Here is a 26,178-nt window from a genome sequence, read left to right as displayed (position 1 = left end):
GCTGGTGGCTCCGAGAGCAGTCGCCATCACCGCGGCGACTGGAGCTCATCCGCTCCTGACGATCGGGAGCGGCCAGACTCGCACTCGTTCCCCAAAAGGTTCGGATTCACCGATCCAACAACTGGACGGTCGATGTCAGAGTCCTACTACGATCATATCGCCCAGCTCGCCTCGGCTCAAATCGACAGGACAAACTACTACCCTCATCATTGGCCTTTGATTCGCACCGGCTCAGATGTCAGGATACGAGACGCCGCACCCACCAGCCTTCCCTCCAAGCTCTCCAAACATCCGAACTACTTAGACTATCCCCTGGGCGGCTCACACGTACCCACAGTCTTCATCCGGGTGGCCGATGAGTTGCCTCAGAACCCTATGGGCGCGTACAATCCAGACATCATCGTCTACATGCATGCTGTTCGCGTATGGCGCGATACAGATGCAAAGTACGCACTCGAGCCCAAGTTCGTGCTTCGTGGACGCCTCCGGGACGCTTCTTCTTCCTCAAGCAGAGCGCCTCCGTATCGGGTCATTTGGGAGAAGTTCAATGCGTACAGACGCGGCTGGGCTTGGGTCTACGACCTTCCGAGAGTCTTCAGTTCGAGATCTCTTGGCGATATAGAGCGTCTCGGATACACACCCTCTACCATCGAGCGCCAGGTGGCTTCGTTACCGCACGAAAGCGATAGCACCCGGTACAATTCCTTTTCAACGGACCAAATGGTCGGTCTACTCGAACAGAGCCATCAGTATATGGCTCAATTCACTTCTACCGAGAAGCAGGACGATCTCATGTGGTACGGCTTGATGTCGGCGCAGATTGACAGAAATCATCGGCTCAGGCCGTGGTTCCAAGCGCCCATATTCGAGAGATTCGACCTGGCTAGCGGTCAGACGCAGTTGGAGACGTACATTTCAGACGGTCAGGCCTTACCTGTCCTGGACCGTGTCATGTACACATTATCTCCTACTCGCAATCGTCTCGTTCCTCGGGCGGTCGTTCGGCCAGTAAGAGTGGTGCCAGAGGTGCGCTTCGAAACCATCTACACCATTCCCGCCAGCCTCCAAGAGCTTACGAGCGTCGATTTGGCCTACGCGCCTTCACTCGCGCGTCCTCAATGGACTCAAGCGGAGAAGTATCGTCCCTTAAGACTTCTGATGGATCGACCGCGACCCATGGGACATCCTCTTGATCTCTTTCCCCCAGAGCCTCTGTCTGGCTCAACCGCCGAAAGAAGCGTCAGGTCTGCAACTGCGGAATCGTCACGCCGCAGCGCTCATGAGCAAGCAGAAGCGACCACACATCGACCACCTCGACCGTCTTTCCCTCCGAGCTTGAAGATGGACGTTAGCGACTCGAAGAGAGAGCAAGACGAGGAGCTTGATTCGAGGCACAAGGTGCGCCTGTCTTCTTACGAAGATGCAGAGAGAACCCCGGGGAACACGGCGCAGCCAGTCGAGGAGCCGGAAATCTTCTTTCCAGCGAGTCCCAATCTCGTGCAGGGTCTCGAGCCGACGCATCCTTCTCCTATCCCGGACCCCGTGGCTCTGGTCCAGGCACACGCAGGCGGAGCACAAGCAGGTCATGTGTATCCTCAGCCATTCGGGCCTCCTCGCTTGGAACATCGGCCTGCACCACAACCAGCGCAGCCTCGCCAGCAAGTCAGGTTCCCTCATCACCGATACGACGGTCCAAATCCATACGAGGCTCCGCAGGATAACGCTATCGATGTCCTGATGGCCCACCTGAACCCTCACGTCGAGGACGCCTGGCGCTATGGGGACGTCTGGCGCTACGGTCATCCTTGAACTCTCGCCTTAGCCCCGCTTCATCCTTTGTCCCATCTGCTCGACTTCATATCACGCAATTGCTCGAGGCAAAATCTTGATACTGAACATACTGAAAGCTTGACATGCTGCTTACGAGCTAACGGGCTCAGAGACGAGCCTGACATCAGCAACCTCGAGGTGAAAAAGATGGGAGGCCAGTGAGCGAGGTTGACAGGGAAAGGCCTGTTTGACAAGACGCGATGAGCTCCGCGTCTCTGGAACTTCGGCCCGGTTGCTCGCAGTGGCAAGTTAGAGGAGCTGATGTGCGGTATCCAAGGACGGCGATGTGGGGTGTGAAGTCGACCGGGCCGAGCTGAAGCAGGTGGGCTTGAGCAGATATCGCAAGGTTGGATTGTGGGGCTCAAAGATTCATCACAGGCCTGTGCTTCGCTTCAAATGCATTGACTGCTGCAACTTCTGGCATTTTGCTCGTTCTCTCGTCATCCAGTGGCATTTGTCGGGCAATGCAGTCAGACACAGGAAGAAGATTTCTGTGAAAGAGACGGAGGCGAAGCTCAGGTTCAGCGCAAGATGCGGCCATGGAGCCGATCGTGCCTCGTTTGGGGCAGGCTTCATATCTTTGCAGCCACACCACGGGATGGTGGTACCTTCATTTGCTTGTGGGGCACGGCCCCACAGGGCTGTGTTGAATGTCATATCGTGGCATGGTCCCGTGGGTCAATGTTTCGCTCGGTCCCACAAAGCTGTGGGTCGTTTCTTCGGGTGTGAAGACTTATCTATTCCTCGCTTCGAGGAGAGCGAGCTGTGTCGTATCAGAGCTCTCGATACATAAATACCACGAGCTGCTTTGTCCTCCTCCCCCAAAGACCCGCATCAACTTTTCTCTACACAACAAGTAGCCTTCACTATACTCTACATCATGTTCTCCAAGACCGCCTCCCTCGCCATCGTTGCTCTGCTCTCGGTCAGCGGTGCCCTGGCTCAATCGCCTTTCGGCCCGCCCTCGACTGCAGGCATCGTCCAGGATGAGTCGCAGTTTGACAACTACTGTGGCATTGGCAACCGCATCACGAACCAGGCATACGCCTGCTTCCTGTTCTCGGGTGACATTAGGAACAGCATGCTCGAGCCTAGCGCCCATGGCTACATGAACTCGGACGGAAGCCGTGAGTGTGACCATATGCAGTGACACAGAATGAACCAGTGATACGGATTGGCGGTCCTGTAGAGGTATGATATGCTGACGCTCTCTTCCGATTGATGAAATTGACGGATACTACAGGCTTTGTTCTGGTCTGGGATGGCAAGATGCAGTCGTTCGCCTTTGATGACAACACTTTCACCATCACTATGGGCAAGAACAACTGCCTGGATGTCGCTAGGACGTCTCTCATCTCTGGCACCACTCAGACCACGGGACCTGTTCAGCACTACACTGCCTGCCCCAACAGCGATCTGATCCCTGTCTCTTAGATTCGAGAAGGATCATTGGCGAGAGCGAAGAAGCAGTCGACATGCCCATGTCGGCATCGCTTGTCCGAAACCTCGCCTCCGAATGCCACCAGGGTCCTTTTTGGCACACTGGTTTCGGAGCCCAATTCTGTCAGTCGTCTCGAGTTTTTCTTTCAATTCTATCATGCTTATGGCAAACTTCTCGGTGTCAGAGAGGCTGGTGTTGATCTCATCTTTTAGAGGTAAGCTCGGCGCCATACCGACAGGATCAATGGTCCTGATCTTGATTTGATTATGAGACGGAGTGAGCACTCGGAGCGGATGTAAGGTAGTTGAGAGATGCCTGTTCTCAAGATCTGCCCCTGACGCCATCATCAGTCCCCATTCCCTTTCTCCGAGTTTCTCCTCATGTCGCATTGCAGGCATGATACCTTGTGCAAGACATCTCGTAAGGTGAACGGCTACGCAAGTGCAACAGACTCACCTGAAGCAAAATCAACGTGGCTACTTTGAGCGCTCTAGCGATCCGAACGTGTTTCCCGGACTATGACAAGGAAGCCGAACGTCGCTTACTCTTCGCTCAGATGGATCACAGGAATGTGCAGCAGCTAGAGAGGCTTGTATACAGAGTTGGAGCTCGGTGCCGTGCGAAAAGTGAGTCGTGACTACGTGTATCTTGACGCTCCGAGTCGTGGATCGAGATGCAATGAGATCAAGCCGATCGTGTGCCCCATCCAACGGATCGCTCCTTTGTAACGACGAGATGTATATTTGTGTGCTTTTCGTCAAGGCCCAATGATGACGCTGGCATCAAAGTCTGTGACATGCAGCTATAGCCTTGCGATAGCCGTGATGTGATAGGTTTGAGTCTACTTCGTCGCAACCCACCGTGAGCCTGCCACCAGCATCACTGTTCGAGAATCACACAATGCCCCAATTGTCGTCAAAAGCGAGTCTCAAATGTGGGTGTTCGGAAACAGTATACAGTACCCCTGTAGCCCCCTGCATATCAGATGTGGTACTTCATTTGGCTCACGCTCATGCAGGCTCGATAGATGTCTAATCCAATGCCTTGACGGTTTCAATCATCTGGACAACAATCAAGTGAAACGCATCCTGCACAAGGCTTTCTTCGAGCCCCGTGGCACAGTGATGGTGGACAACAATACAATAGGTGGGTTGAAGCCGCTGTTGGTGTGCACCACGAGAATCGCGGTCGGCATGGGTGGGGTACGAAACCCCTGGCAGCGCAAACGCTGCAAGAGCCCCTCATCTTGAGGCGCAGAGTCGAAGGTATAAATTGCCAACAAGAGAGCCGTCGTTCCCTCGAAGCTTGTCCTTTGGCCTGTACTCCAGATCTTCCTCAAAGTCGAGATGCCCTCGCTCCGCTCTCTCACACTCTTTTCCGCCGCAACGCTGGTCGTTGTGGCTCAGATTGCTACCGGAGCTGCGATCCCAGGCGCTGAAATCGAGCGAACGCTTTCCGAGATTCGCGAGGCACCCCAACTGTCTTCGCCGTTCGCCTCTTCTTCCGGTCAGGGAGCGGCGAGTTCCGCAGGTCATGGGGAACCAGGCTGGGAAAGCATGGTGCGTCCGCTCGATCTCATCCAGCCCTATGCTCCCAAGCATGGCGTCGAGGCCACAGCGTGGAGTCGTCTGGATTCCGACATGTATCTGCTCCAAGTGGACTGGAACCACATCGCCAAGTATCCGTACCATGAGCTAAGCTTCCCTCAGCGTAAGCTGTCCCTTCAAGAAGTCAAGGCGGAGTTCTTCAAGCAATCCGAAACGCGAATGCAGGATGCCCCGCAGACGGTCACGACGTTCCAGCCAGGGTCCGACCCGCAGGAGTTTGCGACTTTCATGGACAGCGTGAGTCGTCGTGATACGACTTTTGGCTTGTGGCCAATGCAGGTGGGGGATCGCCGCTTCCAACTGGCGCAACTCAACGTCCGAAACGGGCTGTTCAATAGCATGCATGGCTACAATGCCGACAGACATCACATCATCCTTGGAGTCTGGCAGGAGATCGGCGCTCCGGGCTCGGGCATCTATCAGTATCTCGGTGCATTCCGTGGCGCGCATAGCCGACCCTTTGTGGCTTACAGGACTCGTGTCTTGTCGCGATCGGTCAAGCCAATCGACAGAGTTCGGATGCTGGGATCCTCGAGCGTATACATCAAGCTTTACCAGTAGCCACAGTCTTCCCCCTTTTCCGCACACACACACACCACCATTCCTTTCATCCAGCTGCAGTCTTACAGATGGAATCGCCAAGATGTCTGTGACTACCAATCGCGTGTGAACAGGAGTTCCAATTGCATGCTTCCATTTCTCTATCGTACCTTAAAAGAATTGACGGTGCTTCGAGTCTTCAGGAACCCAGACGGAGACGGAGCGCGGATGGCAGTGAACCTCGACCCAACCGTCGTCGTTGACCTTCTGCTGGCCCTGGAACCAGCCGATGACATCGACAAAGTTCTTGCCTACGTAGCGCTTTCCGACTTCGACCCACTTGGAGCCCTGTTCGGTTCCATTGCAGATGATGGTGGCCGAGGCATCGTAGCCGGCGTCGTCGTCTACCGAGGAGTCTGGGTTCTTGGTGCCCGTACGGACCCACGCGACGCAGTTGGGATGGTCCCACACGTCGCGCTGCTCGCCATAGGCATAGTACTTGCGAGCTTTGAGGAACTTGTCCAGATCCGCCATAGGCTCAGCCTTGCCTTCGCCATTGTCGATGCCAGTCGTGTTGCAGCCGTCGAGATCACCCAGGAAGACGCAAGGGTAGCCCGAAACGCGCATGAGGATGAGCGCGTAGGCAAGCGGCTTGAACTGGGCCGAGACGGTGGATTCGAGCGCCTGGCCCTTCTGCGTGTCGTGGTTCTCGACAAGCGTGACCGCGTCGATGGGTCGCTTCTGTACGATGGTGCTGTCGAAGATCTTGCGCAGGTCGTAATTCTCGGCGGCATCGCCGGCTTCCTTCATGTTGTAATGCAGCGGTGTGTCGAAGAGCGAGAACTGCTCGTCGCCAAAGTTGCCCAGGTACTTGAGGCACGAGTCGAGATCATCCTTCCAGAACTCACCCACGCTGAAGGCGATCGGACCCTCGCTCTCGTCGGCAGCCTCGAGGCCGCGCTCCTTGCGCAGCCTGCGCGCCTCTTCGCGGATGTGCTTGACAAAGTCGTGGACAAAGTCGCGCGACATGTGCTTGACCGCATCGAAGCGGAAGCCTGCGATGGGGAAGTTGCGCATCATCCAGGCGCCCCAGTTGAGGATGTCCTTCGCCACATCGGGATGCGCGTGATCGACATCGGCACCCATGAGGAAGTCGTAGTTGCCGTTCTCCTTGTCCACGTCCGTGGCCCAGTGCTTGCCATCGCCCTCGATGCGGAAGATAGCCTTGGTCTCGGCCTTCTGGTCCCAGTCGACGCCCGTGAAATGCTCGAAGCCCCACTTGAAATCCGAGTACTTGCCATCGCGACCGGGGAAGGTGAACTTGGTCCAGCCCTCGATGTCGTAAGCGTCGGAGCAGAGCTTGGTGCGGTCGTTCTGGTCGACCATGCGTGCCTTGAAGGTCTGCAGCTCGTCGGCGCCCATGCGGTGGTTGAGCACGGCGTCGACGTAGATCGAGATGCCGTTCTTGCGGAGCTCCTTCATGGCCGCCTCGAGCTGCTCGCGCGTGCCGTACTTGGTGCGGTGCGGCGGCTGCAGGCCTGCATCCTTGTCGCGGGGATGCGCAAACTCGCCGAGATCCCAGGTGTCGTAAATGTCGTAGCCGGTGCTGGAGCCGGAACTGGCCTTGGTGGGCGGGGGGATCCAGACGGCGGTGATGCCCATGTCGGCGAAGCGCTTGGCGTTGTCGCCGAGCCACTGCCAGTGCTTGCCTTCGCCCTGCGTGTACCACTCGAACGCCTGCATCATGGTGTAGTTGTGCTCATGCTTGTCCGAGTGCTTGTTAGCCGAAGACGCCATCTTGAAATCTGGTGAGCCGCGTGATAGAGCGACGGTGTGAGAGGCTGAGGATGACGGGAGATGGAGGAGGAGTGAGTGTGGACCCGCGGGCGTGCTAGGGTGCTTATGAGACTGGACGGAAGGTCCTGGCAGAAGACTCGCCAATGTTCGTTATCGATAGAATCTAGGCTCGGGAGCACGGTCCATGCTGCGCGACCGTGGGAGCGTCCGTACCAGGGCCTGCGCGCCCTCGGCCTCGGCACGAGTGGATTGTCGGCGCTGTTGGATGAGAACAACAGCTCGGGTGCGTGAAGTTGGCAGTTGAGGGTCCGCTCGCTTGGCCGGTGCGGGAATCATGCAGCCTGGAGGCTCGTGTGCGGCTGTGTGGTGACGTCGACTTGCCTAAAGATACCGAACAGCCAGGCTGCTGACTCCGCGTGGCAGTTTGGCTCGGATACATTTGTTAGACCGCAATTATCCTTGGCAGTAAATCGACGTTCGGTTCGGCACTCGGAAGTGCTTGCTTGCTCAGATTTGGCTGGAGCAGTCCTCCACACTCGCCCTCTGGCTACGTTACCTATACACCACTTGCACCATGGTCAAGATGAACGTCTGGTCTACACCTGCAGCAGCGAGGGTCCTGAAGGGCACATCTCTCCAAAGCTTCTCTGTAGCGCGGAGGGTCGGGACGGTTCGGTACCAGTCGCGTGGCGCTCCGAGTCGCGATGCCTCGCAGCCCGCTCCGCTAGCACAGCCAGCTGCACCCGCTTCCTCGCCTGCGACTCCCCGAACCAAGCCTGCAGGAGCTGAGGACGAACGGTCAAGGCTAGCAAGGCTACAAGCTCAGCGGCTCGAAGAGCTCAACCGTGGTCGTGCCGGAGGCGCTCGCGGAGGAGCGCGCTCGAACCGGCCAGAGCAGCGATGGTCGAATCGTACCCTGATCGCGCTCGCCACTTCGGTGGGCGCGTGCACATACCTGATGGGCACCTACCACGGCTACAATGCAGGCAAAGCACACGTGATCGAGCAGGCTCAAGCTCCGGTCGACTCTCCAACACCTAGCGTCACATCCTCCGCGGCCGCATCCATCGGCACATCCGCCAATTCGATCGGCTTCGCAGAACGCGCCTTGACTTCTCTCTCGGACTTGGTGGCGCCATTGGTGCCATTCCGCTCCCTCGCCTCTCCGCTTCATTGCGAACAAGGGCAAACAGATGCACAGACCAAGGCAAAGACCCCAGAGTGCAGACTCGCCGAGCTCACCCAGTACCATTGCGATCTCCACCCGACGCGCGTCGTCTGCCAACCCATCGATCGGATCTTCCGCATGTAAGTGGCTCGCATCGCTACTTATTCACTCAATTCCAGTATCACCATTTGACGGCTGTGCTTCTCTCGTTCTTCTCGTGTCCTCTTAGATGCAAGGGCCGTCCTGCTGTCGAGGTCTCGCACATTGTCGAATTCGACGAGTCCGCAAAACCTTATCTGCCAGCCCATCTCTCGTGCGTATGCCTTCTGCTTGACCTTCTACCGATGTCCATTCATACTGATACATTCTTGTCCCCGGATTCGCGTCCAACCCAACAGGGAAGCAATGCCCCCCTCCCAGCATTGGCACGAACTCAGATCACCAGATTTGTAGCCTAATCCCAATCACATCGATTCATCCCAAGCCTCGCGCTCATTGCGGCCAAACGCGTACATCGAGAAACAGGCGAGCAAAGTGGTGTGTTTGCAATCGAACGAGAAGAACAAGAATCGCGTAACGAACAAGGTGCCATCGGCCAAGCAGTTTTTTCAAGGTCTTTTTTGGGTCGGTTCCCAATGAGACGATCTGAGAGAGGCGGCGTCCGCCTTGTTGGACTCTCTCCGACTGCCCCTGGCTGAAATGAATCGTAAAGCTTCCCAGCTCAACGTTGCTGATCAGTCAGACTGATCACCGCGTCGCGCTAGGTTGGCGAATCGACGAGGGTGCGCGGCGTCCGATCCGATCGTGGCCCGGCGACGCGTGTTCCGCACATCATTCGTTCCAAGGGGCGCCATCGGCCCACCGAAGAGCTCGCTGACGGCGCGATGATGGCGTGCTTGGCGGACCCTATCGCTTGTGTTGCAGAGTTGCTTTGTCCGAGAGTTCTCTTCCGATCCGTCCGTGCAAGAGCCTGCTGTCTCATTGGCGGATTCGAGCCCGACGAACGCGCCAGGGTTGGCGCAGATCGGGAGTGCGGGGCGCACGAATCGCAGGTGCGTGTCAAAGGGGTCCTTGGCATCTGCATCCGCTTCGGATGCGGGCGTTGTGGGACCTGACTCCTCGAAGTTGTCGAAAACCACAGCTTCGTGCTCGGCTCCGAATGGGCTCGGCGGAAGCAGTGGTCTGTGCTTTGCGGGAGTGCGACCGCTAGAAGCATGGCTCCCGTCTTCGCTATTGAAGCATATGTAAGGGCAGCCATTGAGTCCATTGCCAACGTCATGACGGTGGCGATGCAGCCCCTGCACGTGATTTCCGCCCGTCTGCCATGGCTGCCCGCATCGCTTGTAGTCTGTTGGCTTCGGATAAGGGAGCCGCTTGGTGCCACGGGCACGGCCCCTTGTGTCTGCATCTTGCCTGCAGAAGCCATCGCTCGCGCATGGACCACTGTCGAGAGAGTCGCCGAGCAGATCGAGATCGTCCTGCTTGCGTCGTTCGTACAGAGGGGATGGATGGCGTCGGCACGTGTGGACGCTGCCGCATTCGAGCTCGGAGTGGCGGTTCGCGTATCCCGGCTCGACCGGCGGGCGGATTGGGATAGCGGGTTGTTGCTCGTCGATGACTTGGATCTCGTCCGACGAGCATGTGGTGGACAGGTTCGATGCTGCCCTTTTGAGGGTGATGGCGACATTGTGGGAGCTGGGGTTGAGAGCTGGAGCGGCACCGGCGGATGGCACCTGTCCGACCTTGTTCGAGGACATTTGGAGATCTTCAAGCGTGGCAAACATTACCAGTGAGGTTTTGGTGGAGCGGAAGATAGATACCTGGGTGGAGAACCGGCTCGCTGCCCAGAAATGCGAAAGATCGTGTGGAGTACGGATAGCAATGCTTTGATCGTCGGCCGAGGACTCGTCTTGCACTGGAGCGCGGTGAAAGTGTGAACACGCCAAAGGGTCGCGTAGGGGGTTGAGCGAGGGCGGGGAGGAAAAGCGTTCGTAATTGTGTGGCGATGGATATCGATGGTGTTATATCCCTCCGAGAGAGCAGCGGCACCCTGGACAGGCCTCAGGTATATATCCTTTGCCGCAGCTGAGCCAGGAAGGCTTTGTCGAGTCCGCAGCGGCTCTCCCAATGGCTCCCGGACCGCCTGCGTGTAGCTGGACGTGCTCCGTCCAGGTTGGGAAGCAGCAATGTGACGGAGCGATTTTCCTCCGACCTGGAGCGAACAAAAAGCACACGGCCCGAAGGCGGAAACGGCAGAAGAGTGGGACCAGGAGAAAAAAAAGAGGGTTAAAAAAAGGTGGCGGCGACAAAAATTTATTGCCGTGACACTGGAAAGAAAACAGAGTTGGAATGTGGCTGACTTTGACTAGGTTGCGTTGCTACGGTTGCTGTACAGTCACAGTCACATAGGCACAATCGGCACAATCAAAGTGCTGACCCGACTGTCAGCCCATTGCGCTGCGCTGCGGGGGCGAGACCGGAAGTCGAGGCAACGCTGCAACGCAGCCGTCCGAATCCGAGCGGATGCCCGCCGAGTCAATTGCGGCAGTGTGACCCGCAGCGAAAGCCTCCGAGGCGACAAGCTGTCAAGCTGCAGCTGTCTTAAGCTCTTCGTCGGTGATATCGATGGGCGTGAGAAGGTGAAGCGACCATGCAGTCGTCCCGCCGAATTGCATCGACCTCGCGCTTCGGTCGCTTGCATTCTCGGCGAGGTTCCGCTCCAGATGGCGAGCGAAAACAAGATATCACACAGTGCCGAACCGTATCGTGGCTAGGCTAGTGAAGTGACACGGCGGAAATCTGCACTCTTGACGAACCTCATGGCTGCGCTGGCGGGCGTGCGGGCGGTATGAGAATGACACGCCCAATCTTTGGGTCGAAATCGAATCCCAGCAGCCTTCGTGCTCCTTGGATCTCCAAACGCAGATCCTAACGTACCGCGCGATGCAGCGGTGGAAAGTCACCGAGCCAGTCGCACTTTGCTATCATCACAATCGCGGCCGCGATCGCTGTGACAGCGAGAGCCGCAGGAATCGGAAATCTCCGAACCCCACTTGTGGCTAAAAGAGAGGGCCGAAGCGATTTCTTCCAGCGGATCGCCGCTGATGGATGTGACTCTTCCGCGGCCGCGCGAGCCCGCGGCTGCTTGGCTGCTTTGAAAGCTGTAGTCTTTGCGGCCAGAATCGACTGCTTCGGTGCGTCGGGTCGTGCATCTGCGTCGGTGCAGGTCCGCTGCTCTTCGCCTCATTAGCCAGCACGAGGCGCGTCTACGGCTTCATCTGTCTCTGAGCATACCCTTCTTCTTGTCCTCAGACTCTGAAAGGCGTAGGCCACGCGCGGCTGGGATCTGGCTCCGACTGAACGAGGCAACCGAAACGCTTGGCTGTGCAAGGCAGCGGTGGCGACCTCGAACCGTGTTTCGAGTGGACAACGTTGTCCCTGCTTCATCTCATCCCACGCCGATGGACAGCACGGAAACAGCAATCTGACGCCGTTATGACCGAGGGCTGGGCTGAGCTGTGGGAAGGAAGAGCGTCGCTCTGCGTGGCTCTGCTTGATGACCCTGAATGGCTTTCTAGCCGGCCACTGCCGACGGCAACTTCCCCACCCTGCTTCCGATGCACATGACACGTGCATGGATTGAATCTTCTCGCTGAATCACCGAGCCACAAAGCTACCGCTCCATCACGGCCCGTTGGGAGCTTTCATGCATGCATGCTTGGCTGCATGCATTCCTTTTTCTTCGCTTCTTCGTGCAGCATCACACTCTTCAGCGTTCCATTTCGAGGGAGAATAGTCTCACGCGTCTTAATACGAAGCTACGAACGAAAGCTTTGAGTGCTAGCCGGCCACGCGCCAGGGCCTAGAGAATCTCCGAGATGGACAGCTCGCCAAGGATTTTGGAGGACGCTCAGGCTACGCCGCTCAAGGTTGCTTCGGTTGCTCTCGATTGTCCGCAGGGCAGGCACCGTCCAGCCTTGCGCTCCGAAGACCGGTGCGTTTGTTTTGTTGTGCCAAATGAGTCGTTGTTGGGTGGCGTGCTGCAATGCTCGCACCATGGCGACATGAGCGCAGCCGGCATTCCACAGCCACAATCACAATCACACCATTGCAAGCCGGGGAACGACATGCAATGTCGTTATGTGTATTGGCCGACCCAATCAAGCGCTCCTCAAGCTGACGGCGCCGAGAATGAAGCCTTGGCCGGTCAGAGGCGGGACGCGCTTTCCAGATGAACAAGGGAAGAATCCCGAGCCCCCGAGCTGTGCGCGTTGGGCTTCATTTGTACGGCGTGGCTCGGGATTCGCCTCTCGAAGTGGGCTCGACTTGGCTGCTATTTGGGAGCAGCGGGCCGGTCGTCGCGCGTTCTCGTGGCGGTGAGCCCGCTTCATCGCGGCGTCTCGAGCTCGAGCCTTGGCGAGGGGCGTCACGCTTCGTTGCTTGCCAGATGCAACCCACTTCGGCTCGCCCCTTCTGGCAGCCCACTCTCAGGGACGCTGGCGACAACTCAAACTCCGTGCCTTAGCGGTCGGGCAGCAGTAAGCCGGAGCTTTTTCTCCCCTTCGGCAGCGGGGTGAGGCCCGAAAAAGCTCGGATGCCAAGATGGTCACAACTCTGATTTTTTTTTTCTCTCCTCTTCTCTACGTGTGGTGGGTCGGCCGCCTTGGCAGTTGTCGGATTGCCAGAAGCGACTCTTCGAGGGAGCGGCTGATGTCCCGTGCACTCGCGGCAACGATCGTCTTCGTTGGAGCCGAGTTGCCGCGGTGCAATGAAGTTGTCCAATGCTAGCAGGCGGTACAGACAGTCGCCAGTAAAAGCATCCGTAGTAGCTGGCAGCACACCCGCTCGCCGAAGCCAAAAAATTTTGGAGCGGTCAAATCTTCGCAACAGAATCTTCACATCGGAATCTTTGCAGCGGCGCATGTTGCCACCTCGGAAGTTGAGCATCAACTGGATCGAGGTTGTCCTCGGCTGGGCCAGCCAAAGCTCCGGAAGCAGAAGGCGTGGGTAACATCGGCTGATCCGTGCTTGGCAAGTCTATCCGAAGAACAGGAACGCCCCCAAAGAAGTCGCACCTGCCGTTGACACGCGCGCCTCGCTTCACACGACTCTCGACGGTCGGCTAGCCTGGCTCTGGTCGCCGCACATCGATTGGATTTTGGATGTCGGGACCGTGTGACTCAGCTCGTGTTGCTACAAATGGAGAGATTGTCGGCGGGCTCAAACCGAAACGATGAGTAAGGTTTGGCCTGGCGAGAGTTGCCGAAGAGCTGAGGAGCGCTGTTATCTTTGCCGGTTGTCTTCGATCGCTATGAACTCCCACTTGGCGGTTGCCGGTGGAGATACGGGCTTCTTAGCTTTGGCTGAGTCGTGGCGTTGGAAGAACAGGGTCCTGGACGGCCACAACCGGTGGCTCGTCTTTCGGGATACCCGGAACTCGACAGCCGACCGGGCTGATCTGCAGAAGTCACATTGCCACGCTAGAGCAGCTCTCGTCTCCCCGCTCGGGAACGGATCATCTTCGAGCGACACGGCGGGTGGAGCGCTTCTTCGTCCTTGTCCCTCCTCTTCCGAAGGTCGAGGGCGGCGACTTGACTGCCACCTCCGCGCTCCAACGGACGAGCTAAACGCAAACGCAAACGCGCGGTTAGAGTTACAGTGGGCCCATTTTGGCCATTTGGACTTGCCTCGCCCTGCCATGCTGTTTGCCGCACCACACGAGCGTCTTTTGTCAACCTTAGCTGCCTCGTCGTACGCCTGTGCGGGTCGTCGAGCTTCGGTTCAGCCTCATGCCTCCCTCCAACTACAACTTGAGTCAATCCTGGCTTTGTGCTGGCATCAGACCTTGCTGGCACTCGACCGTATCAGACGCTGAAGCAATCGTACGATATCACACGAGCTCGCCCTTGCCTGCTGTTGCGGTCTTTCGTGTTGCACAAGGCTGTCGTCGCGCAAAAGGCGACGTCGATATGCGACCGAGCTTACTCGCTGTGCCTGCCGAGCTTTTGAGGCAACCGTGCCTAAACGCAGCTGGCTCGCACACCTCCGCAAACACCACCATGCTGCCATCCCGTCGGCAGCATTAGCCTCTCGGAGCGATTCTCACCAACCTTGTCACACGCGGGCACAGGCAATCCCATTCGTCAGAGCTATCCAGATCCATTCCTATTGAACGCGGAGTCGGGTCAAACTGCAGGAACGTCGATGTTGACGCGACCGCCAAGCTACGAGGTCTCGACATGCGTCGGTGGCAGCTCAACAACCTTGACGGGAGAAGCGCTGCGGCGTTCAGCGTCCCCTTCGCCGTGCTCGGGCTGCGGGACACCGTTGAGACCGTTTTCGAGCGTGTGAAGCGCCTTCCCAGCCGCTGATGGGGTCTTCCTGACGTCCAGGTCGCTCGTCTGGCCTCCAGGTTCGCCCTTGCCTTTCAGCGTTTCCGGGCTTAGAGCTGACGACTGCAGTTGCGACGGTGATGCATGGCCGGCCTGCGCTGCCGAACCCGGGCCGGTCGCAGGGACACTGGCCGCACTGGCGCCGATAGAAGGTGCTGCGAAGGCGGCGCTCACCACGTCGCCAAGCGCCTTGGCAGGCACGGGCGGCGCGGCAGCCGACGAAGGGTGAAGCGACTTGGCCGTAGCACCGAGACTTGCAAGAGAAGTAGCGCCCCGCGCCGCCGAGGGGCTTGCCGCTCGTGGCGGTCCCAGGCTGAAGCCGTTGGCGGGCGCGTCGTCCCGGTGCGACGAGGCATCATAGGGACGCGAAAGAGGCGACTTGGCCGGCGTATGGCGCATCGGGAAGGAGCCCGACGGCTGCGAAGGCCGACGATAGCCGGGGCTTCCGAGCGTGGCTCCATATGATGGCGAGCGAGGCGACAGCAAGCCGGCTCCGCTACCATTGCCGCCCGCATTTGGGCTGGAAACAGACGCTGACGAGGGCGACTGTGGCGAGCCCACTGCGGGGAAGTGCGGAGGCTGCGTTGGCCTCCCCATGCCCAAGCCGGAGCTGGCGGCACCGTTGCCTGCGGCCGCGCCGTTGGTGGAATCGCTGGAAGCGGCAGCGGGCTTGGTCGGATCGCCTTTTGCAGGAACTTCGTCCACCTTGGCAGAAGGAAGCAGCGGGCGACCGGACGTAGTCGCCTCGGTGCTGGAGGGCAAGGCATGGCTCGATGGCGGTGGCAGCTGGCCAATAGGAGCGACGGCAGGAGATGGACGGGACGTCGCTGCGCCCGACGACGTCAGGACGCCAGTCTCTGCAGGCTTGACGCCAGATGGCGGAGCAGGCAATGCCTGCGACGGCACAATGGGCGGCTTGGCCAACTGGATGCCGGTCGTCGTTACGGACGACGCTTCCAACTCCGCAGCGGTCAGCGCATTAGCTACTCCTGTGCCTTTGTGGCCGGAAACGAGCTTGATTCTCTGACGTGGAGAATCGGGACCGTCGGCATTGCGTACTGGGCTGTCGGGTCCGTTGCTCGAGCGCGAGACTCCGCGCTGGTCGCTTCGCGGGCTCGACTTGGGGCGTTGCGCAAGAATGCCAGGGTACGGAGCCGGTGTGCCTTGCGAAGGCGGACGACACCTTGAGCAAAAGAAATCGACCGAATCCCAGTCACGCCTCTTCTTGAGGCCGACAACGAGCTTGTCGAAGCTGTCCCAGCACTTGATGTGCTGCCAGACATTGCACTGTTCGCAGCAGACGATCTCGTCGTCCTCGTCGGGAGGGCTGATGGCTGCTTTGCCGCAGACCTCGCAGTTGAGCTCCCACACTTCGTCGTCCTCGTCCTGGCCGTTCAGAGGATGCATCGAGCCATCCTCGGGCACGGGGGTCGAGTCTTTGGAAGGCGGCGGCACGCCACCGTTGGCGATGATCTCTTCACGTCTGCGTTTGCGCTCCTCGCGCTCGTGTTCGCGGCGTTCGCGCTCCTCTTCCTCGCGGATGGCACGCGTCTCGATCTCGAGCTCCCTGGCACGCAGACGCTCCTCGCGCTCCCGCAAGCGATTCTCTCGGGCTCGTTGCGCCTCGTGCTCTTCCACTTCTTTCTGCCGCTGATTTTCCTCTTCCTGACGGATGGTTGCCATCTTCTCTTCCATCCTGACGCGAGCTTCGCGATCGCGCTCGCGCTCCTCTCGTTCGGACTCCTTCATGGCAATACGGCTGGAGCGCTTGCGGTTGGCGAGCGCCTGCTCCATCGCACGCTGCCGCTCGATCTCGTCCATGGCGGCGAGCACCTGGTCAAGGATCTCGTTGTTGATGAACTGATGCAGGTTCTTCTCGTTGGGGTCCTTTGATTTGGCAAAGCGCTTGGCAAAGTCAATCCACTGCTGTCGTGTCACCACGATGGTCTCGAACTCGATCCATTCCTCTTGCTCTTCGCCGTCTGCTGGTTTCTCGTCTTCTTGTTCTGCCTCTTCTTCTTCTTCTTCCTCCTCCTCCTCAGCCGCCGCTTCCTCGACTGCTTCGTCCGTGCCGACCGTCTCCATCTTGACGTCGAGGCTGGCACCGTTGCTCTCGTCGTTGGTGGTGTCGGGCAGGTCGCTCAGGTCGGAATCTGAAAGGTCCGAGTCGTCGTCGGCGCCGTCGCCACTCGAAGGCTTTGTGTCTTCTTCGACGTCCAGGGGGGCGAATCGGGCAGATGTTCGCGTTCCGCGCCTCGGTGGGGGCTTGGAAGGTGTGGAGGTGGCGGAAGATCGCGTGCGTTTGGAGAGAGTCGAGACGGGCGTCGCATCCGAAGGCCGGCTGCGCTTGGTGCCAGATGCTTTCGGCGCGGGTGAAGATTTGGCGGCGCTCGAGGCGGCGCGTCGAGCGGCGGCTGCTTCCGCCCTGGCGCGCTTCGTGCCCTTTTTGGCGGGCGGACGTGCCTTGGCAGCAGGCTTGGGCAACGGCTCTGGGCGCTGGATCCAGATGCGATTGTCGTCAAAGAGCCAGTATGCATTGTCATGCGCGTCCCAGCCGATGGGAGACACGCGCCATGTCGTGACGTCTTCCTCGGACTTGACGAGCTTGCGGAAGCGTTCTGGGTCCGTGAGCTGCCACTCGCACAGGTCGTGGAGTGTGCTGATCTTGTCCTCAAGCGAAAGCTGCACCCACTCGACAGGCTGCTCGAGCGTACCGAAGCGGGCCTGAGAGTCGGCATCACGCAGGTTGTACTGCGTTCTGAGGTGATCTTGCCAGTTGTCCAGGGTGATGGAGCGATCAAGCGTCAGAGTGTAGAGAAGCCGCTTGATGAGGTCGGGAACGACATTGGCCTCGTTGTCCTCAAAGTCCGACTCGAGAGTCTCGGTCTCAAAGCCGCTCATGCCAAAGGCCTCGTCAAAGACGAAGAGAAACTGGCAAACAGCGGCGAACTTCCACATCTTGCGGAGGCGCTTTGTGATCGGATGGAGCTCAACCACCTGCGGCTGGGCGGCAGGGGCCGACGGGCCAGCCACAGCACCAAGGGACCGTCTCGCAGGCATGTCGAAGTGTAGGCAAGACGAAGATGCTAGTCAGACGCGCAAAGCCGATTTGTCGACGGTGGGGGTCGTGCAGGACGCAGGAAGTGGTGTCCGTGCAGGCTGGGCCGTTGTCCAACAAGATTTTGAAGGTGGCGATGCGTCGGGATCACGGCAGTAGGTGCTGACTGAGATGGCAAGCTGATGAAAGAGTTGGGTCTCTCTACACCTGCTGACTAGAGCACGGACATGGTCGGAGTGTCGGGTGAGGGTGAAGAAGGAGGAGGATCCGAAGCGCGGCGTGCAAATTAGTCGTCGTGCGCTCTGCTTTCGTCGCGGGGGGTGGAAGGACCAGATTCCTAGCCGTCTCTCGCGACATCCACGCCCGATTTGCAGAAAACAATTGATTGTTTTGCGAGCCCATCCTGCGATCTTTTTCCTCACCCGCGAAAGAGCGCATCGGGTGGGGTAAACAAGGCTTGCAAGCGCGCCCAAACCCGCGCGCATCTGCACCCGCACTTTTTGCCTCATGTGCGGATCTCGCCCGGCACAACGCTCCGGTGCTGCAGCAAGGCGCAGGTGACAATGGGGTGCATTGTGAACACCGCATCGACAACCCGTCCAGCCCGAACATAGAATGAACAAGTTTAGAGTACAGTGCGATGATTCGGAAGACCGCATGGAGAGGTGCGAGCACAAGGTTTACAGCAAAAGACGAGTCGGCGGACGGAGCGTTGGGTATGTAAGCTAGGCTGAGGGGTGAAGAGCAGCCATTGCCGTCATCTGGAACGCTGCGCCATTGCCTCGGCTGCGGGTGATTTGTCCGAGGCGGCCTCGGTGAGGCGATAGTGTGCCAGAGGGCGGCTCAGCTCGCCCTTGGCGCGACACTTGTACAGGAACCCCACCACCACTTCTCCTTCCTTTGGCGCGGGCTGCGATGCAAAGTGCTGTGTGGCGACCTGGCTGAGGTAGTTGCCTGCCGCGTCTGCATCGAAGAAGTGCGGCGGGCAAGCGGGCTCGTCGTCAAAGGCCTTGGATGCTCCTGGTCCGGATGTCGCTGCGATGTCGGCAGCAGTTGCGTCATTCGGATAGCGTTTCCTGCTGGATCCCAGCGCTGGAGGTGGCGATGCTCGCCCCTTTCGCTTTCGGCCATTGCTGGACGATTCTGCGCCAGACTGCGACGAGTCTTGTGGTGGATAGGACTTTGCTAGGTCGAAGAAGGAAACGTACGAGTGGACCACCTCGGGCGGCAGAGCTTGAAAGTCGACGACGGGCTCTGTTTACCATACACATTGTAGAAGCACGCAGGGTCAGTTTGGGTGTCATTAGGAAAAGTCTCGCTCAACGCAGTTCTGCAGCCTGCTTACCTCGGTCGACATCGTCGTTGGCCTTGGACTTGTCTTTCGACTTTGGGTCGTCATTCGCGACCATGATGGCACGGCAACACACTCCTTCGTGAGAGCGGCGAAAAGAGACTGGATGAGGGGGTTGAAAATGAGCTGTGAAAGACGAAAGTCAAAAGCTGGCGCTGATGGACGAGGTCAGGTGTCGCGACTCTGGCCGTTCATGCTGCATCGGATGCACCGAGCGCGTTGACTGGGGCCTTGAAACCCGATTGCCGAATTTCGAGTCGCAAACCCACCGAGCGCCTGCCTCGACGCGAGCCGCTCAGCGCGGCACGGGACACGGATCGCTGCCTGCGAGCCGAACAATCCAGCGCAGCTCCCACATTGTTCATTGCTGAGCCAGCTGCTGCTCCAGAACACAGTAGCGTCTCTTCGAACGGCACATTAATCCGCACGTCGTCGGAGGCACAGCGGGACTCGAGCCAAAATCGGCGCGAGCGGAAACGGCAGCATGAACGGCCGGCGCTGTTCTGGTCACGGTCCTCTAGCGGCGATTCGGAGGACCCTGAACGCACGCACGCCTCGCTCTTTTTCTGGAAACACGCGCAGCTGCAGCGGCACGCAACCCGGCACATCCGACGTGAATCACCTCTGACTACTGCCCTCTGAGAAATCACGTACAGGTGCAGCTCCACATGCATGCTCCTCATACCGTAACGTTGTCGGCCGCTTCCTTGCCGCCCTCACTTACTATCCCGTCGAGCCGCTCTGCAACCTCTGCCACATCCTCATCACCCTCATCCTGCATCGGTCCCCTAGATTTTATCTCGTTTTCAGTCAGCACATTGAAAGGTTGCTTCGGACCATCCGCATCGAGCCATCTCGCCTCTTCGCCTCGCTCGCTAGAATTGCTCCTGTCTGCAAACAAGCTCCATCCGCATCGCCCCTCTTACCTTTCGGAAGCTGTCCGAAGCAGCTCGGATTTTTCTTCAATCACAGCCACAACGAGGCAGTCCATCTCCGACGTGCCATACGTTTACCTGCCAGCCTTCGCTTGCGCGCCGACCATGAGCAGGAGACGATAGCGGAAGCGCATCCTCGCTGCCACGCTTGCTTCTTCCTTCAGCTCTGTCGAACCTTGCGCTACGCCGACTCGCCATGAAGAAGTTCTTCTCACGCTTCTCCGCGGCTGGTCCCGTCACGCCCGCAAAGCCGAGCCAGGAGCCAAGCTTCGACCGCTCCGAGAAGCACGACCTCTACTCGCCTGCCGTCAAGGCAGCGCCAGCCATCGCTTCGCCATTCAATTCCATCGGCCGAACAAGAGCGCTTGTCGCCAAGTTCGAGGGTGTGACTGCCCTGCCATCTTCCGCCGGCACTTCGACAGCTCCTCAACTTGCGATACCTGCCCCCGCCCCAGATCTTCCGATTGCCGGTCAAGCTCACCCTCCGTTTCAACCATCCTCATCATCCGGCCCCGGCACCGCCTCTGTACCAAAACGGATCCCCGGCTCCAGTCTGCCGGCTTCAGCGGACCTGCCATCGGGAACCCGAATCTTTCAATCCGACACCGCCTTCGACCCTTCTGGTTCTACATCTCTAACAAAAAGGACGGACTTTACGGAGGCCAGCTCGAACGGTCACAATGCACATGCGATCAAGACGGTTGCTTTCGCTCCTTCGCCACAGAAGCAGCGGTCCACGTCGCCGGCACACATCGGCACCTCGCACCGCACAGCAGCGTCACAGCCCTTGTCTCGCACCAACTCCAAAGACAACAATGCCTTCGCTACACCCGGCAACTTCGCTCGGCCAACGGCTGCCAGCCAGGCAAGAGCACGTACCTGGACAAGATCGGCTTCCAGCGACACCAGTCATCCACCCGCTCCAAATGTCTCGACCAATCTCCGTGACAGAGGAACGTCAGTCCAAACACGATCGTCTAAATCCAGGATTTCTTCGTCGATGCGCTCGACCTCTCGTCGCAGCTACTCCTATTCGAGCACTCCCGTATCCCGCGATGGAGGCGCTTCACTTGCTTCCATGGCCTTGACCAATAATGGCATCCAGAGCCAGAGCCAGAACGCCGATACCTCATCACGGTCCATGGCTCGAGGGGGCTCCTTCGACTTGGCACCAGGCATTAGCGCGTCTCCTATCGCCAGCATCGACTTGCATTCGCCTGCAACGGGTCCCTTCCAATTTCCCACGCGCACATCGCTATCCATGCGCAAAAGCTACTCTGGTTCCAACAGCAGCCGCCCCACAAGTCGCCGCAACAGCGTCGATCCACACTCACCGACTGCCCCTGGCGAACCCGTCATCTTCCCTCCCTCCGCCAGCCCAGCTCTTCGATCTTTCGGATTCCCGACATGGAGCGAGATGACCAACGAGGAGCTCGTCCGTAATCTTGGCCCGCGCGAGCGAACACGACAGGAAGTGCTGTGGGAGATTGTGGCGAGCGAGGAGCGATACGTGATGGAGCTGGAAAAGGTCAAGGATCTCTACATCGACGCCCTCATCAACCCCGAGCATTTTGATCTTGAGCGCGTGCTCCCGCCAGTGCATCCGCCCTCCGTATCCTCGCCAGTCGATGTGAACGAATCGCAATTTAGGTCCAATGCGGCGTTGTGGGAAGATCCGTCGGCAGCGAGACCGACTCCCGCCATCACCTCGAGCGCAGAGCTTCCAATCGCTGCTCGCTTCATGTCCAACGTATCTGCGGGCAATGCGGGCGGCGGCCTGACAGACACATCCTCCAAAAGCATCCTAGCGCAATGGGATACACACAAGGCAGCCGGCGCACGGAGCCCGTACTCGATGGGTGTCAGCAACATCAACGCTGCCGGTCAGCTTGCCGCACATGGCGGCCAAACGCAAAAGCGCTCTGAAGCTGCGTATGGACTCGGCCTGGGTCTCGGTACGACAGCCACTCGCGATCGAAGCGCCCCCGCCTACATGAACATTTCCACGGCGACCAAGAGCAAGGACAAGATCTCGAGGGCGCAGAAGCTTCGTGGCCTCTCGTCCAAGGCTGGTGGTGATGCAAATCCGCTTCGTCTGACGGTTCCGCTGCCTCCTTCGCTGCGTGAAGTGCTGGTCGCCATGTCCGAGGGTCTCACTGAAGCGCACGGTCTTCTTTCGGATGCGCTCAAGGCGAGATACGAAGAGCAGTGGCCTTTGGTCCGCAGCTTGGCCGATGTCTTCATGAAACACTCGCACATCCTCGAGCACTACGCCAGCTATGTTTGCCATCTGCAGAGGGCGATGGAGGAGCTGGAAGAGGCAGCCCTCATGGAACGCGCGTTTCGAGGCAAGCGGCTCAAGAAGGAGCGTCTCAGCAACACCGTCGGCCTCGGACGAACCGTGGCAGCCCTCGAAGCGTGCGCTGCCGAGCAAGGCTATGCTGGGCTCTCCATCTTCGCCTCGATGCCATTCCAGCGGCTGCTCAAGTATCCCCTGCTGTTTCAGAATCTGCTCTTCCACACGGATCCTTCAACACACGAGTTCGAAAGCACGGTCGGCATGGTAGTTGAAGTTGAGCGGCTAGTGCGCTCGATCGAGGACGAAAAGGTCACGGCCGAGGAGAGGGACAAGGCGCGCGATGTCTTCGCCCGCATTGACGGCATCACTGACCGTGTCGTGCTTCGACCTCGACCCGATCGCGTTCTCATCGAAGAATGCGCATTGTACGACGAAAGTGCTCGGAGGACGCTATCCGAATCGGCTCCCAAGGATGGGCGTAGCGACGCCAACGCCTCGGACAGTGAGGGCGCGGAGAGCGGCAGCGAAGGCTCAGGCCTCCGCAGCGGACGAAGGGGCAACTCGAGCCAATCTGGGCTACGTGCGGCCCTGCGGAACAAGCGATCCTACCGCCGGCTTTCCGACTTCCTGTCGGCAGAACAGGGCGGCGGAGGGTCTTCGAAAGCGCCGACGATGGGAAGCAAGAAGGACCTGTGGCTGGTGCGCTTCTCGGACGTCGAGATCAAGTGCCAGCGCATTGGCGTGACGGCTTTGCCCATGGTCAGCACCGCCGCGCTGCGCACTGCCGACGACGATACAACCACAAGCGAGTTGACTGACTTTGCGGCTAGTAGCAAGGACAGTCGGGAACGTCTGAAGGCCCTGCGTAGCACAACTCTGCGCGCCAAGACACGCAACCTGTATCGCTTTATCTCGGTGGTGGCTTGGCGCAACGCCGCAACGCGGCAGATGTTCGCCTCCAAGGAAGGAGGCCTGGATGGGCTTCCGACGTCGCACGAAGTCGACGAAGAGTTCGACGAGGCCGGCGAAGACGATGACGGTGCGAGTATCAGCTGCGATGACGGGAGCAGTGCGACCAGCAGCGCTTCATCGGACAGTAGCGAGGGTGTGGGTGGTCAGGCAGGGTCGGACAAGTATGTTCGCTCGACGAAACTGTCGTTCACGTACTGGGGCGACCGCATCGAGCCCGGCCGGGCACTTGCAGCTCCGCACACCGGAAGCAAAAAGGGAACTGCTTCCGCACATGGCCGGGGTCTCGGCTCTGATAGACCGGGCGGACGTAGCGATGTTCAAGTGGCTGCATCGTTGCACCGTGCCTCTCACAGCACCTCTGCCGCCTCTGCAGACTCGAGCGTTGGTGCAAGCTCGAGGTCGACCCATGAAGTCGGGGCGGCCCGTATCGATGGCCGTACTGATGGGACAAGAGTGACGAGGCAAGCAAGATGGAGTAGCGTCAATGGCGGCAGCATGGCCAACACCAGCGCTGCGCGACCTGGCGGCAGCCGAACCGGTGTTTCTGGCCGTCTGAGCGAGCCTCTGGCCGCGACCTCGATGTCGACTGCGCCCGAACCAATGCAAACGGCCGTGGCGCAAATGCACGCGCGTCAGCGCAATGACAAGTTCGGCGCACGCCTGCGCAGCTCACTACCATATGGCGGCACGGGCTCCTCAGTGGCGGTCGGAGCGTCCACTGAGTCGGCAAGCTCCCACATCTCGGTCAACAGCGCAGCTGAGGCGCGTAATCGCCCTCCCAGCGCCACGGGTGGGCTCTGAACCCATGCTTTCTGGACAGTGCTAACGAAATCAGAACACCGGTCACGCTCACAATGAGTCTAGTCTGTGTGGCCGACACGGGTCATGATACGGCGATATGAACGAGATTTGTGAAGATGGCCGGTCGAGATGGTTGGGTGGGGCGGCGGCGGAGCTTGGTGCTGACGGGTCGATGACGGCACGGAAATGCAAGAATCGGGCATCGGACGGGCGCATTCCTGGCTTCTTAAAAAAGTGCAGATAAGGTGAAACAGCGGCGTCATGGCGTGTGACAGCGCATGACAGCTGTGTAGCCGCAGCGGGAAGTGCTGAGCAGCAAGTCGCCTCCACACGCACCGTGCGAATTTGCTCGCAACCCCTGGCAGCTAGCACGCACCCGGCTTTGGTGCCTAGGGTTGTGCATGGCACCTTGCATGCGTCCCTTCCTTCGCAACGTTCACTACTCTCCTTGCCCAGCGTTGGACATTCGCTATGCACGTCGAGATGGAAACGATCTCGCCAACTTCGTCGTACCGAACGGTACCTGATCTCAATGCCGGCAGCGAATCGGAAGGAAGTACGGTTGGTTCTCGTCCATCATCGCCGGTTGAGTACGAAACCACAACGACCACACGTCACGGAACGGCATTGGTGTTGGAAAAGCCCACACTAGTGAGCTTTGTGCCTACGTCTGAGATCCATACGGCGGTGAGCATCACGCGCGACCGCGTCATCATCGATACCATCCTACCACCGACCGCGACACTCGCACGCTCTACTCCACGCGCAGCGGCTCTCCAATCAGAACACGCACCTCTTGGCAAAGAAGAGAGAGAGGCGGTGCTGCAAAGGCACCAGGCGGAGCTATACGAGCTGTTGGCGAAGAAGTTCACGGCGAACTATGACCCGACGGGCAAGATCAGGGACGACGTATTCACGACCCTGACGAAGCTCACGCGATTCCCAGATCCACCTGGCCTCAAGACGGCAAGTGGCGAAGACGGGTGTCCTTGCATTTGCTGCGAGCTGGGCTGTGATCATCCGCTCGAGCCGAATACACAGCAAGAAACAGAACGCAGCGAACGCAGCACGCATTTGACACAGGAAGCTGGGCAGGAGGAGCTGCATTCGTTCCTCGAGATGGACAAGCCGCGTTTTGGGAGGCCGGTACGATCCCTGTCGCTGCGCGCGCTCGCAGGCGCATCGGATCGGGATGGAGACAAGAGAAGTGGCGGCTTCTGGGCATTTGGTCGATCCAACCGCTCGAGCTCGCAGTCGGAATTCAGCCAGTCCACTCAAACTACGTCGAGCTCCGCACAAGGGTCCTCGCCACCCCCGCGAGCAGCGAATGGAGCAGCTGAGGTCGGCCGCTCGCGCTCGTTGTCGGATCTGGTCCGAAGACGACGCAGCAAGCATATTGCGACGACATCCGCCCCACCACCGCGCACCGACCATAGGGAAGCGGTGGTGCTGCCTGCACGTACGTCGTCGCACGCCGAGCTGCGTATCCGAGCCGAGACACCGCAGGAGACGCCCCAACCTCCACCGCGCCGCAGCAGCAAGCGTTATGCCATTGTGTCACGAAAGCCCGTCCCGCCACTTTATCCCACTGCCTCCCAGTCGGACCCAGCGCTGCATGCAACACTTGCGCGCTCGGGCACAACCGCATACGCCATCGACCGCATCGTCGAGGAAGACGAAGACGAAGAGACCCTTTCGCGACGACACTCGGCGCTCATGTCCAGCTTCCATGCGCATCCTGATCCCTGGTCGCAGCCTCTGCACACTCCGACTTCGACAACACACGTCGGGGTAGCCATCTAATCATCCCGCATCTCGCACGATACCCACCCCGCACAAACTGCACATAGCGAGCGCACTGGAAACGAGCAAACACGAATGCGGCATCATGAAATTTTGCTGACTTTTGAGAGCACGACAACGGGAAAAGGCAGACTGAGTGACAGCTGCGTGGCAGCTTTGACCAAACGAAACCCACAACAGAATG

At 59.0% G+C, this 26,178-nt stretch overlaps 9 protein-coding genes across 9 annotated transcripts; 5 read left to right on the top strand and 4 right to left on the bottom strand.

Moving 5' to 3' along the window:
• Positions 1-132: 132 nt before the first annotated feature.
• Positions 133-1,809, top strand: PAN0_004d2296 (uncharacterized protein; the record flags this gene model as incomplete). Its single annotated transcript, XM_014802241.1, has 1 exon — positions 133-1,809. The coding sequence occupies one exon, from the start codon at positions 133-135 to the stop codon at positions 1,807-1,809; it is 1,677 nt and encodes a 558-aa protein (XP_014657727.1).
• A 901-nt stretch (positions 1,810-2,710) lies between these two features.
• Positions 2,711-3,264, top strand: PAN0_004d2295 (uncharacterized protein; the record flags this gene model as incomplete). Its single annotated transcript, XM_014802240.1, has 2 exons — positions 2,711-2,957; positions 3,074-3,264. The coding sequence occupies 2 exons, from the start codon at positions 2,711-2,713 to the stop codon at positions 3,262-3,264; spliced, it is 438 nt and encodes a 145-aa protein (XP_014657726.1).
• A 907-nt stretch (positions 3,265-4,171) lies between these two features.
• On the top strand, positions 4,172-5,439 carry PAN0_004d2294 (uncharacterized protein; the record flags this gene model as incomplete). The annotated part of the gene is made up of 3 exons (XM_014802239.1): positions 4,172-4,205; positions 4,349-4,473; positions 4,600-5,439. 3 exons carry the CDS (start codon positions 4,172-4,174, stop codon positions 5,437-5,439), a joined length of 999 nt encoding a protein of 332 aa, XP_014657725.1.
• A 150-nt stretch (positions 5,440-5,589) lies between these two features.
• On the bottom strand, positions 5,590-7,215 carry PAN0_004c2293 (glucan -alpha-maltohexaosidase precursor; the record flags this gene model as incomplete). The annotated part of the gene is made up of 1 exon (XM_014802238.1): positions 5,590-7,215. One exon carries the CDS (start codon positions 7,213-7,215, stop codon positions 5,590-5,592), a length of 1,626 nt encoding a protein of 541 aa, XP_014657724.1.
• A 574-nt stretch (positions 7,216-7,789) lies between these two features.
• PAN0_004d2292 (uncharacterized protein) lies at positions 7,790-8,841 on the top strand (the record flags this gene model as incomplete). The annotated part of the gene is made up of 3 exons (XM_014802237.1): positions 7,790-8,523; positions 8,613-8,700; positions 8,782-8,841. The coding sequence occupies 3 exons, from the start codon at positions 7,790-7,792 to the stop codon at positions 8,839-8,841; spliced, it is 882 nt and encodes a 293-aa protein (XP_014657723.1).
• A 276-nt stretch (positions 8,842-9,117) lies between these two features.
• On the bottom strand, positions 9,118-11,204 carry PAN0_004c2291 (uncharacterized protein; the record flags this gene model as incomplete). The annotated part of the gene is made up of 4 exons (XM_014802236.1): positions 9,118-10,298; positions 10,433-10,595; positions 10,821-10,845; positions 11,200-11,204. 4 exons carry the CDS (start codon positions 11,202-11,204, stop codon positions 9,118-9,120), a joined length of 1,374 nt encoding a protein of 457 aa, XP_014657722.1.
• A 3,403-nt stretch (positions 11,205-14,607) lies between these two features.
• On the bottom strand, positions 14,608-17,835 carry PAN0_004c2290 (uncharacterized protein; the record flags this gene model as incomplete). The annotated part of the gene is made up of 1 exon (XM_014802235.1): positions 14,608-17,835. The coding sequence occupies one exon, from the start codon at positions 17,833-17,835 to the stop codon at positions 14,608-14,610; it is 3,228 nt and encodes a 1,075-aa protein (XP_014657721.1).
• A 755-nt stretch (positions 17,836-18,590) lies between these two features.
• PAN0_004c2289 (uncharacterized protein) lies at positions 18,591-19,242 on the bottom strand (the record flags this gene model as incomplete). The annotated part of the gene is made up of 2 exons (XM_014802234.1): positions 18,591-19,087; positions 19,179-19,242. The coding sequence occupies 2 exons, from the start codon at positions 19,240-19,242 to the stop codon at positions 18,591-18,593; spliced, it is 561 nt and encodes a 186-aa protein (XP_014657720.1).
• A 1,073-nt stretch (positions 19,243-20,315) lies between these two features.
• Positions 20,316-25,994, top strand: PAN0_004d2288 (uncharacterized protein; the record flags this gene model as incomplete). Its single annotated transcript, XM_014802233.1, has 3 exons — positions 20,316-24,180; positions 24,485-24,528; positions 24,648-25,994. 3 exons carry the CDS (start codon positions 20,316-20,318, stop codon positions 25,992-25,994), a joined length of 5,256 nt encoding a protein of 1,751 aa, XP_014657719.1.
• Between the last annotated feature and the right edge of the window lie 184 nt (positions 25,995-26,178).

This window comes from Moesziomyces antarcticus (assembly GCF_000747765.1).
Source record: "Moesziomyces antarcticus DNA, scaffold: scaffold_v10004, strain JCM 10317, whole genome shotgun sequence".
NCBI classification, from domain to species: domain Eukaryota; kingdom Fungi; phylum Basidiomycota; class Ustilaginomycetes; order Ustilaginales; family Ustilaginaceae; genus Moesziomyces; species Moesziomyces antarcticus.
Note: the sequence above shows the minus strand (reverse complement) of the source record. Positions and strands in the feature narration are given on the sequence as shown.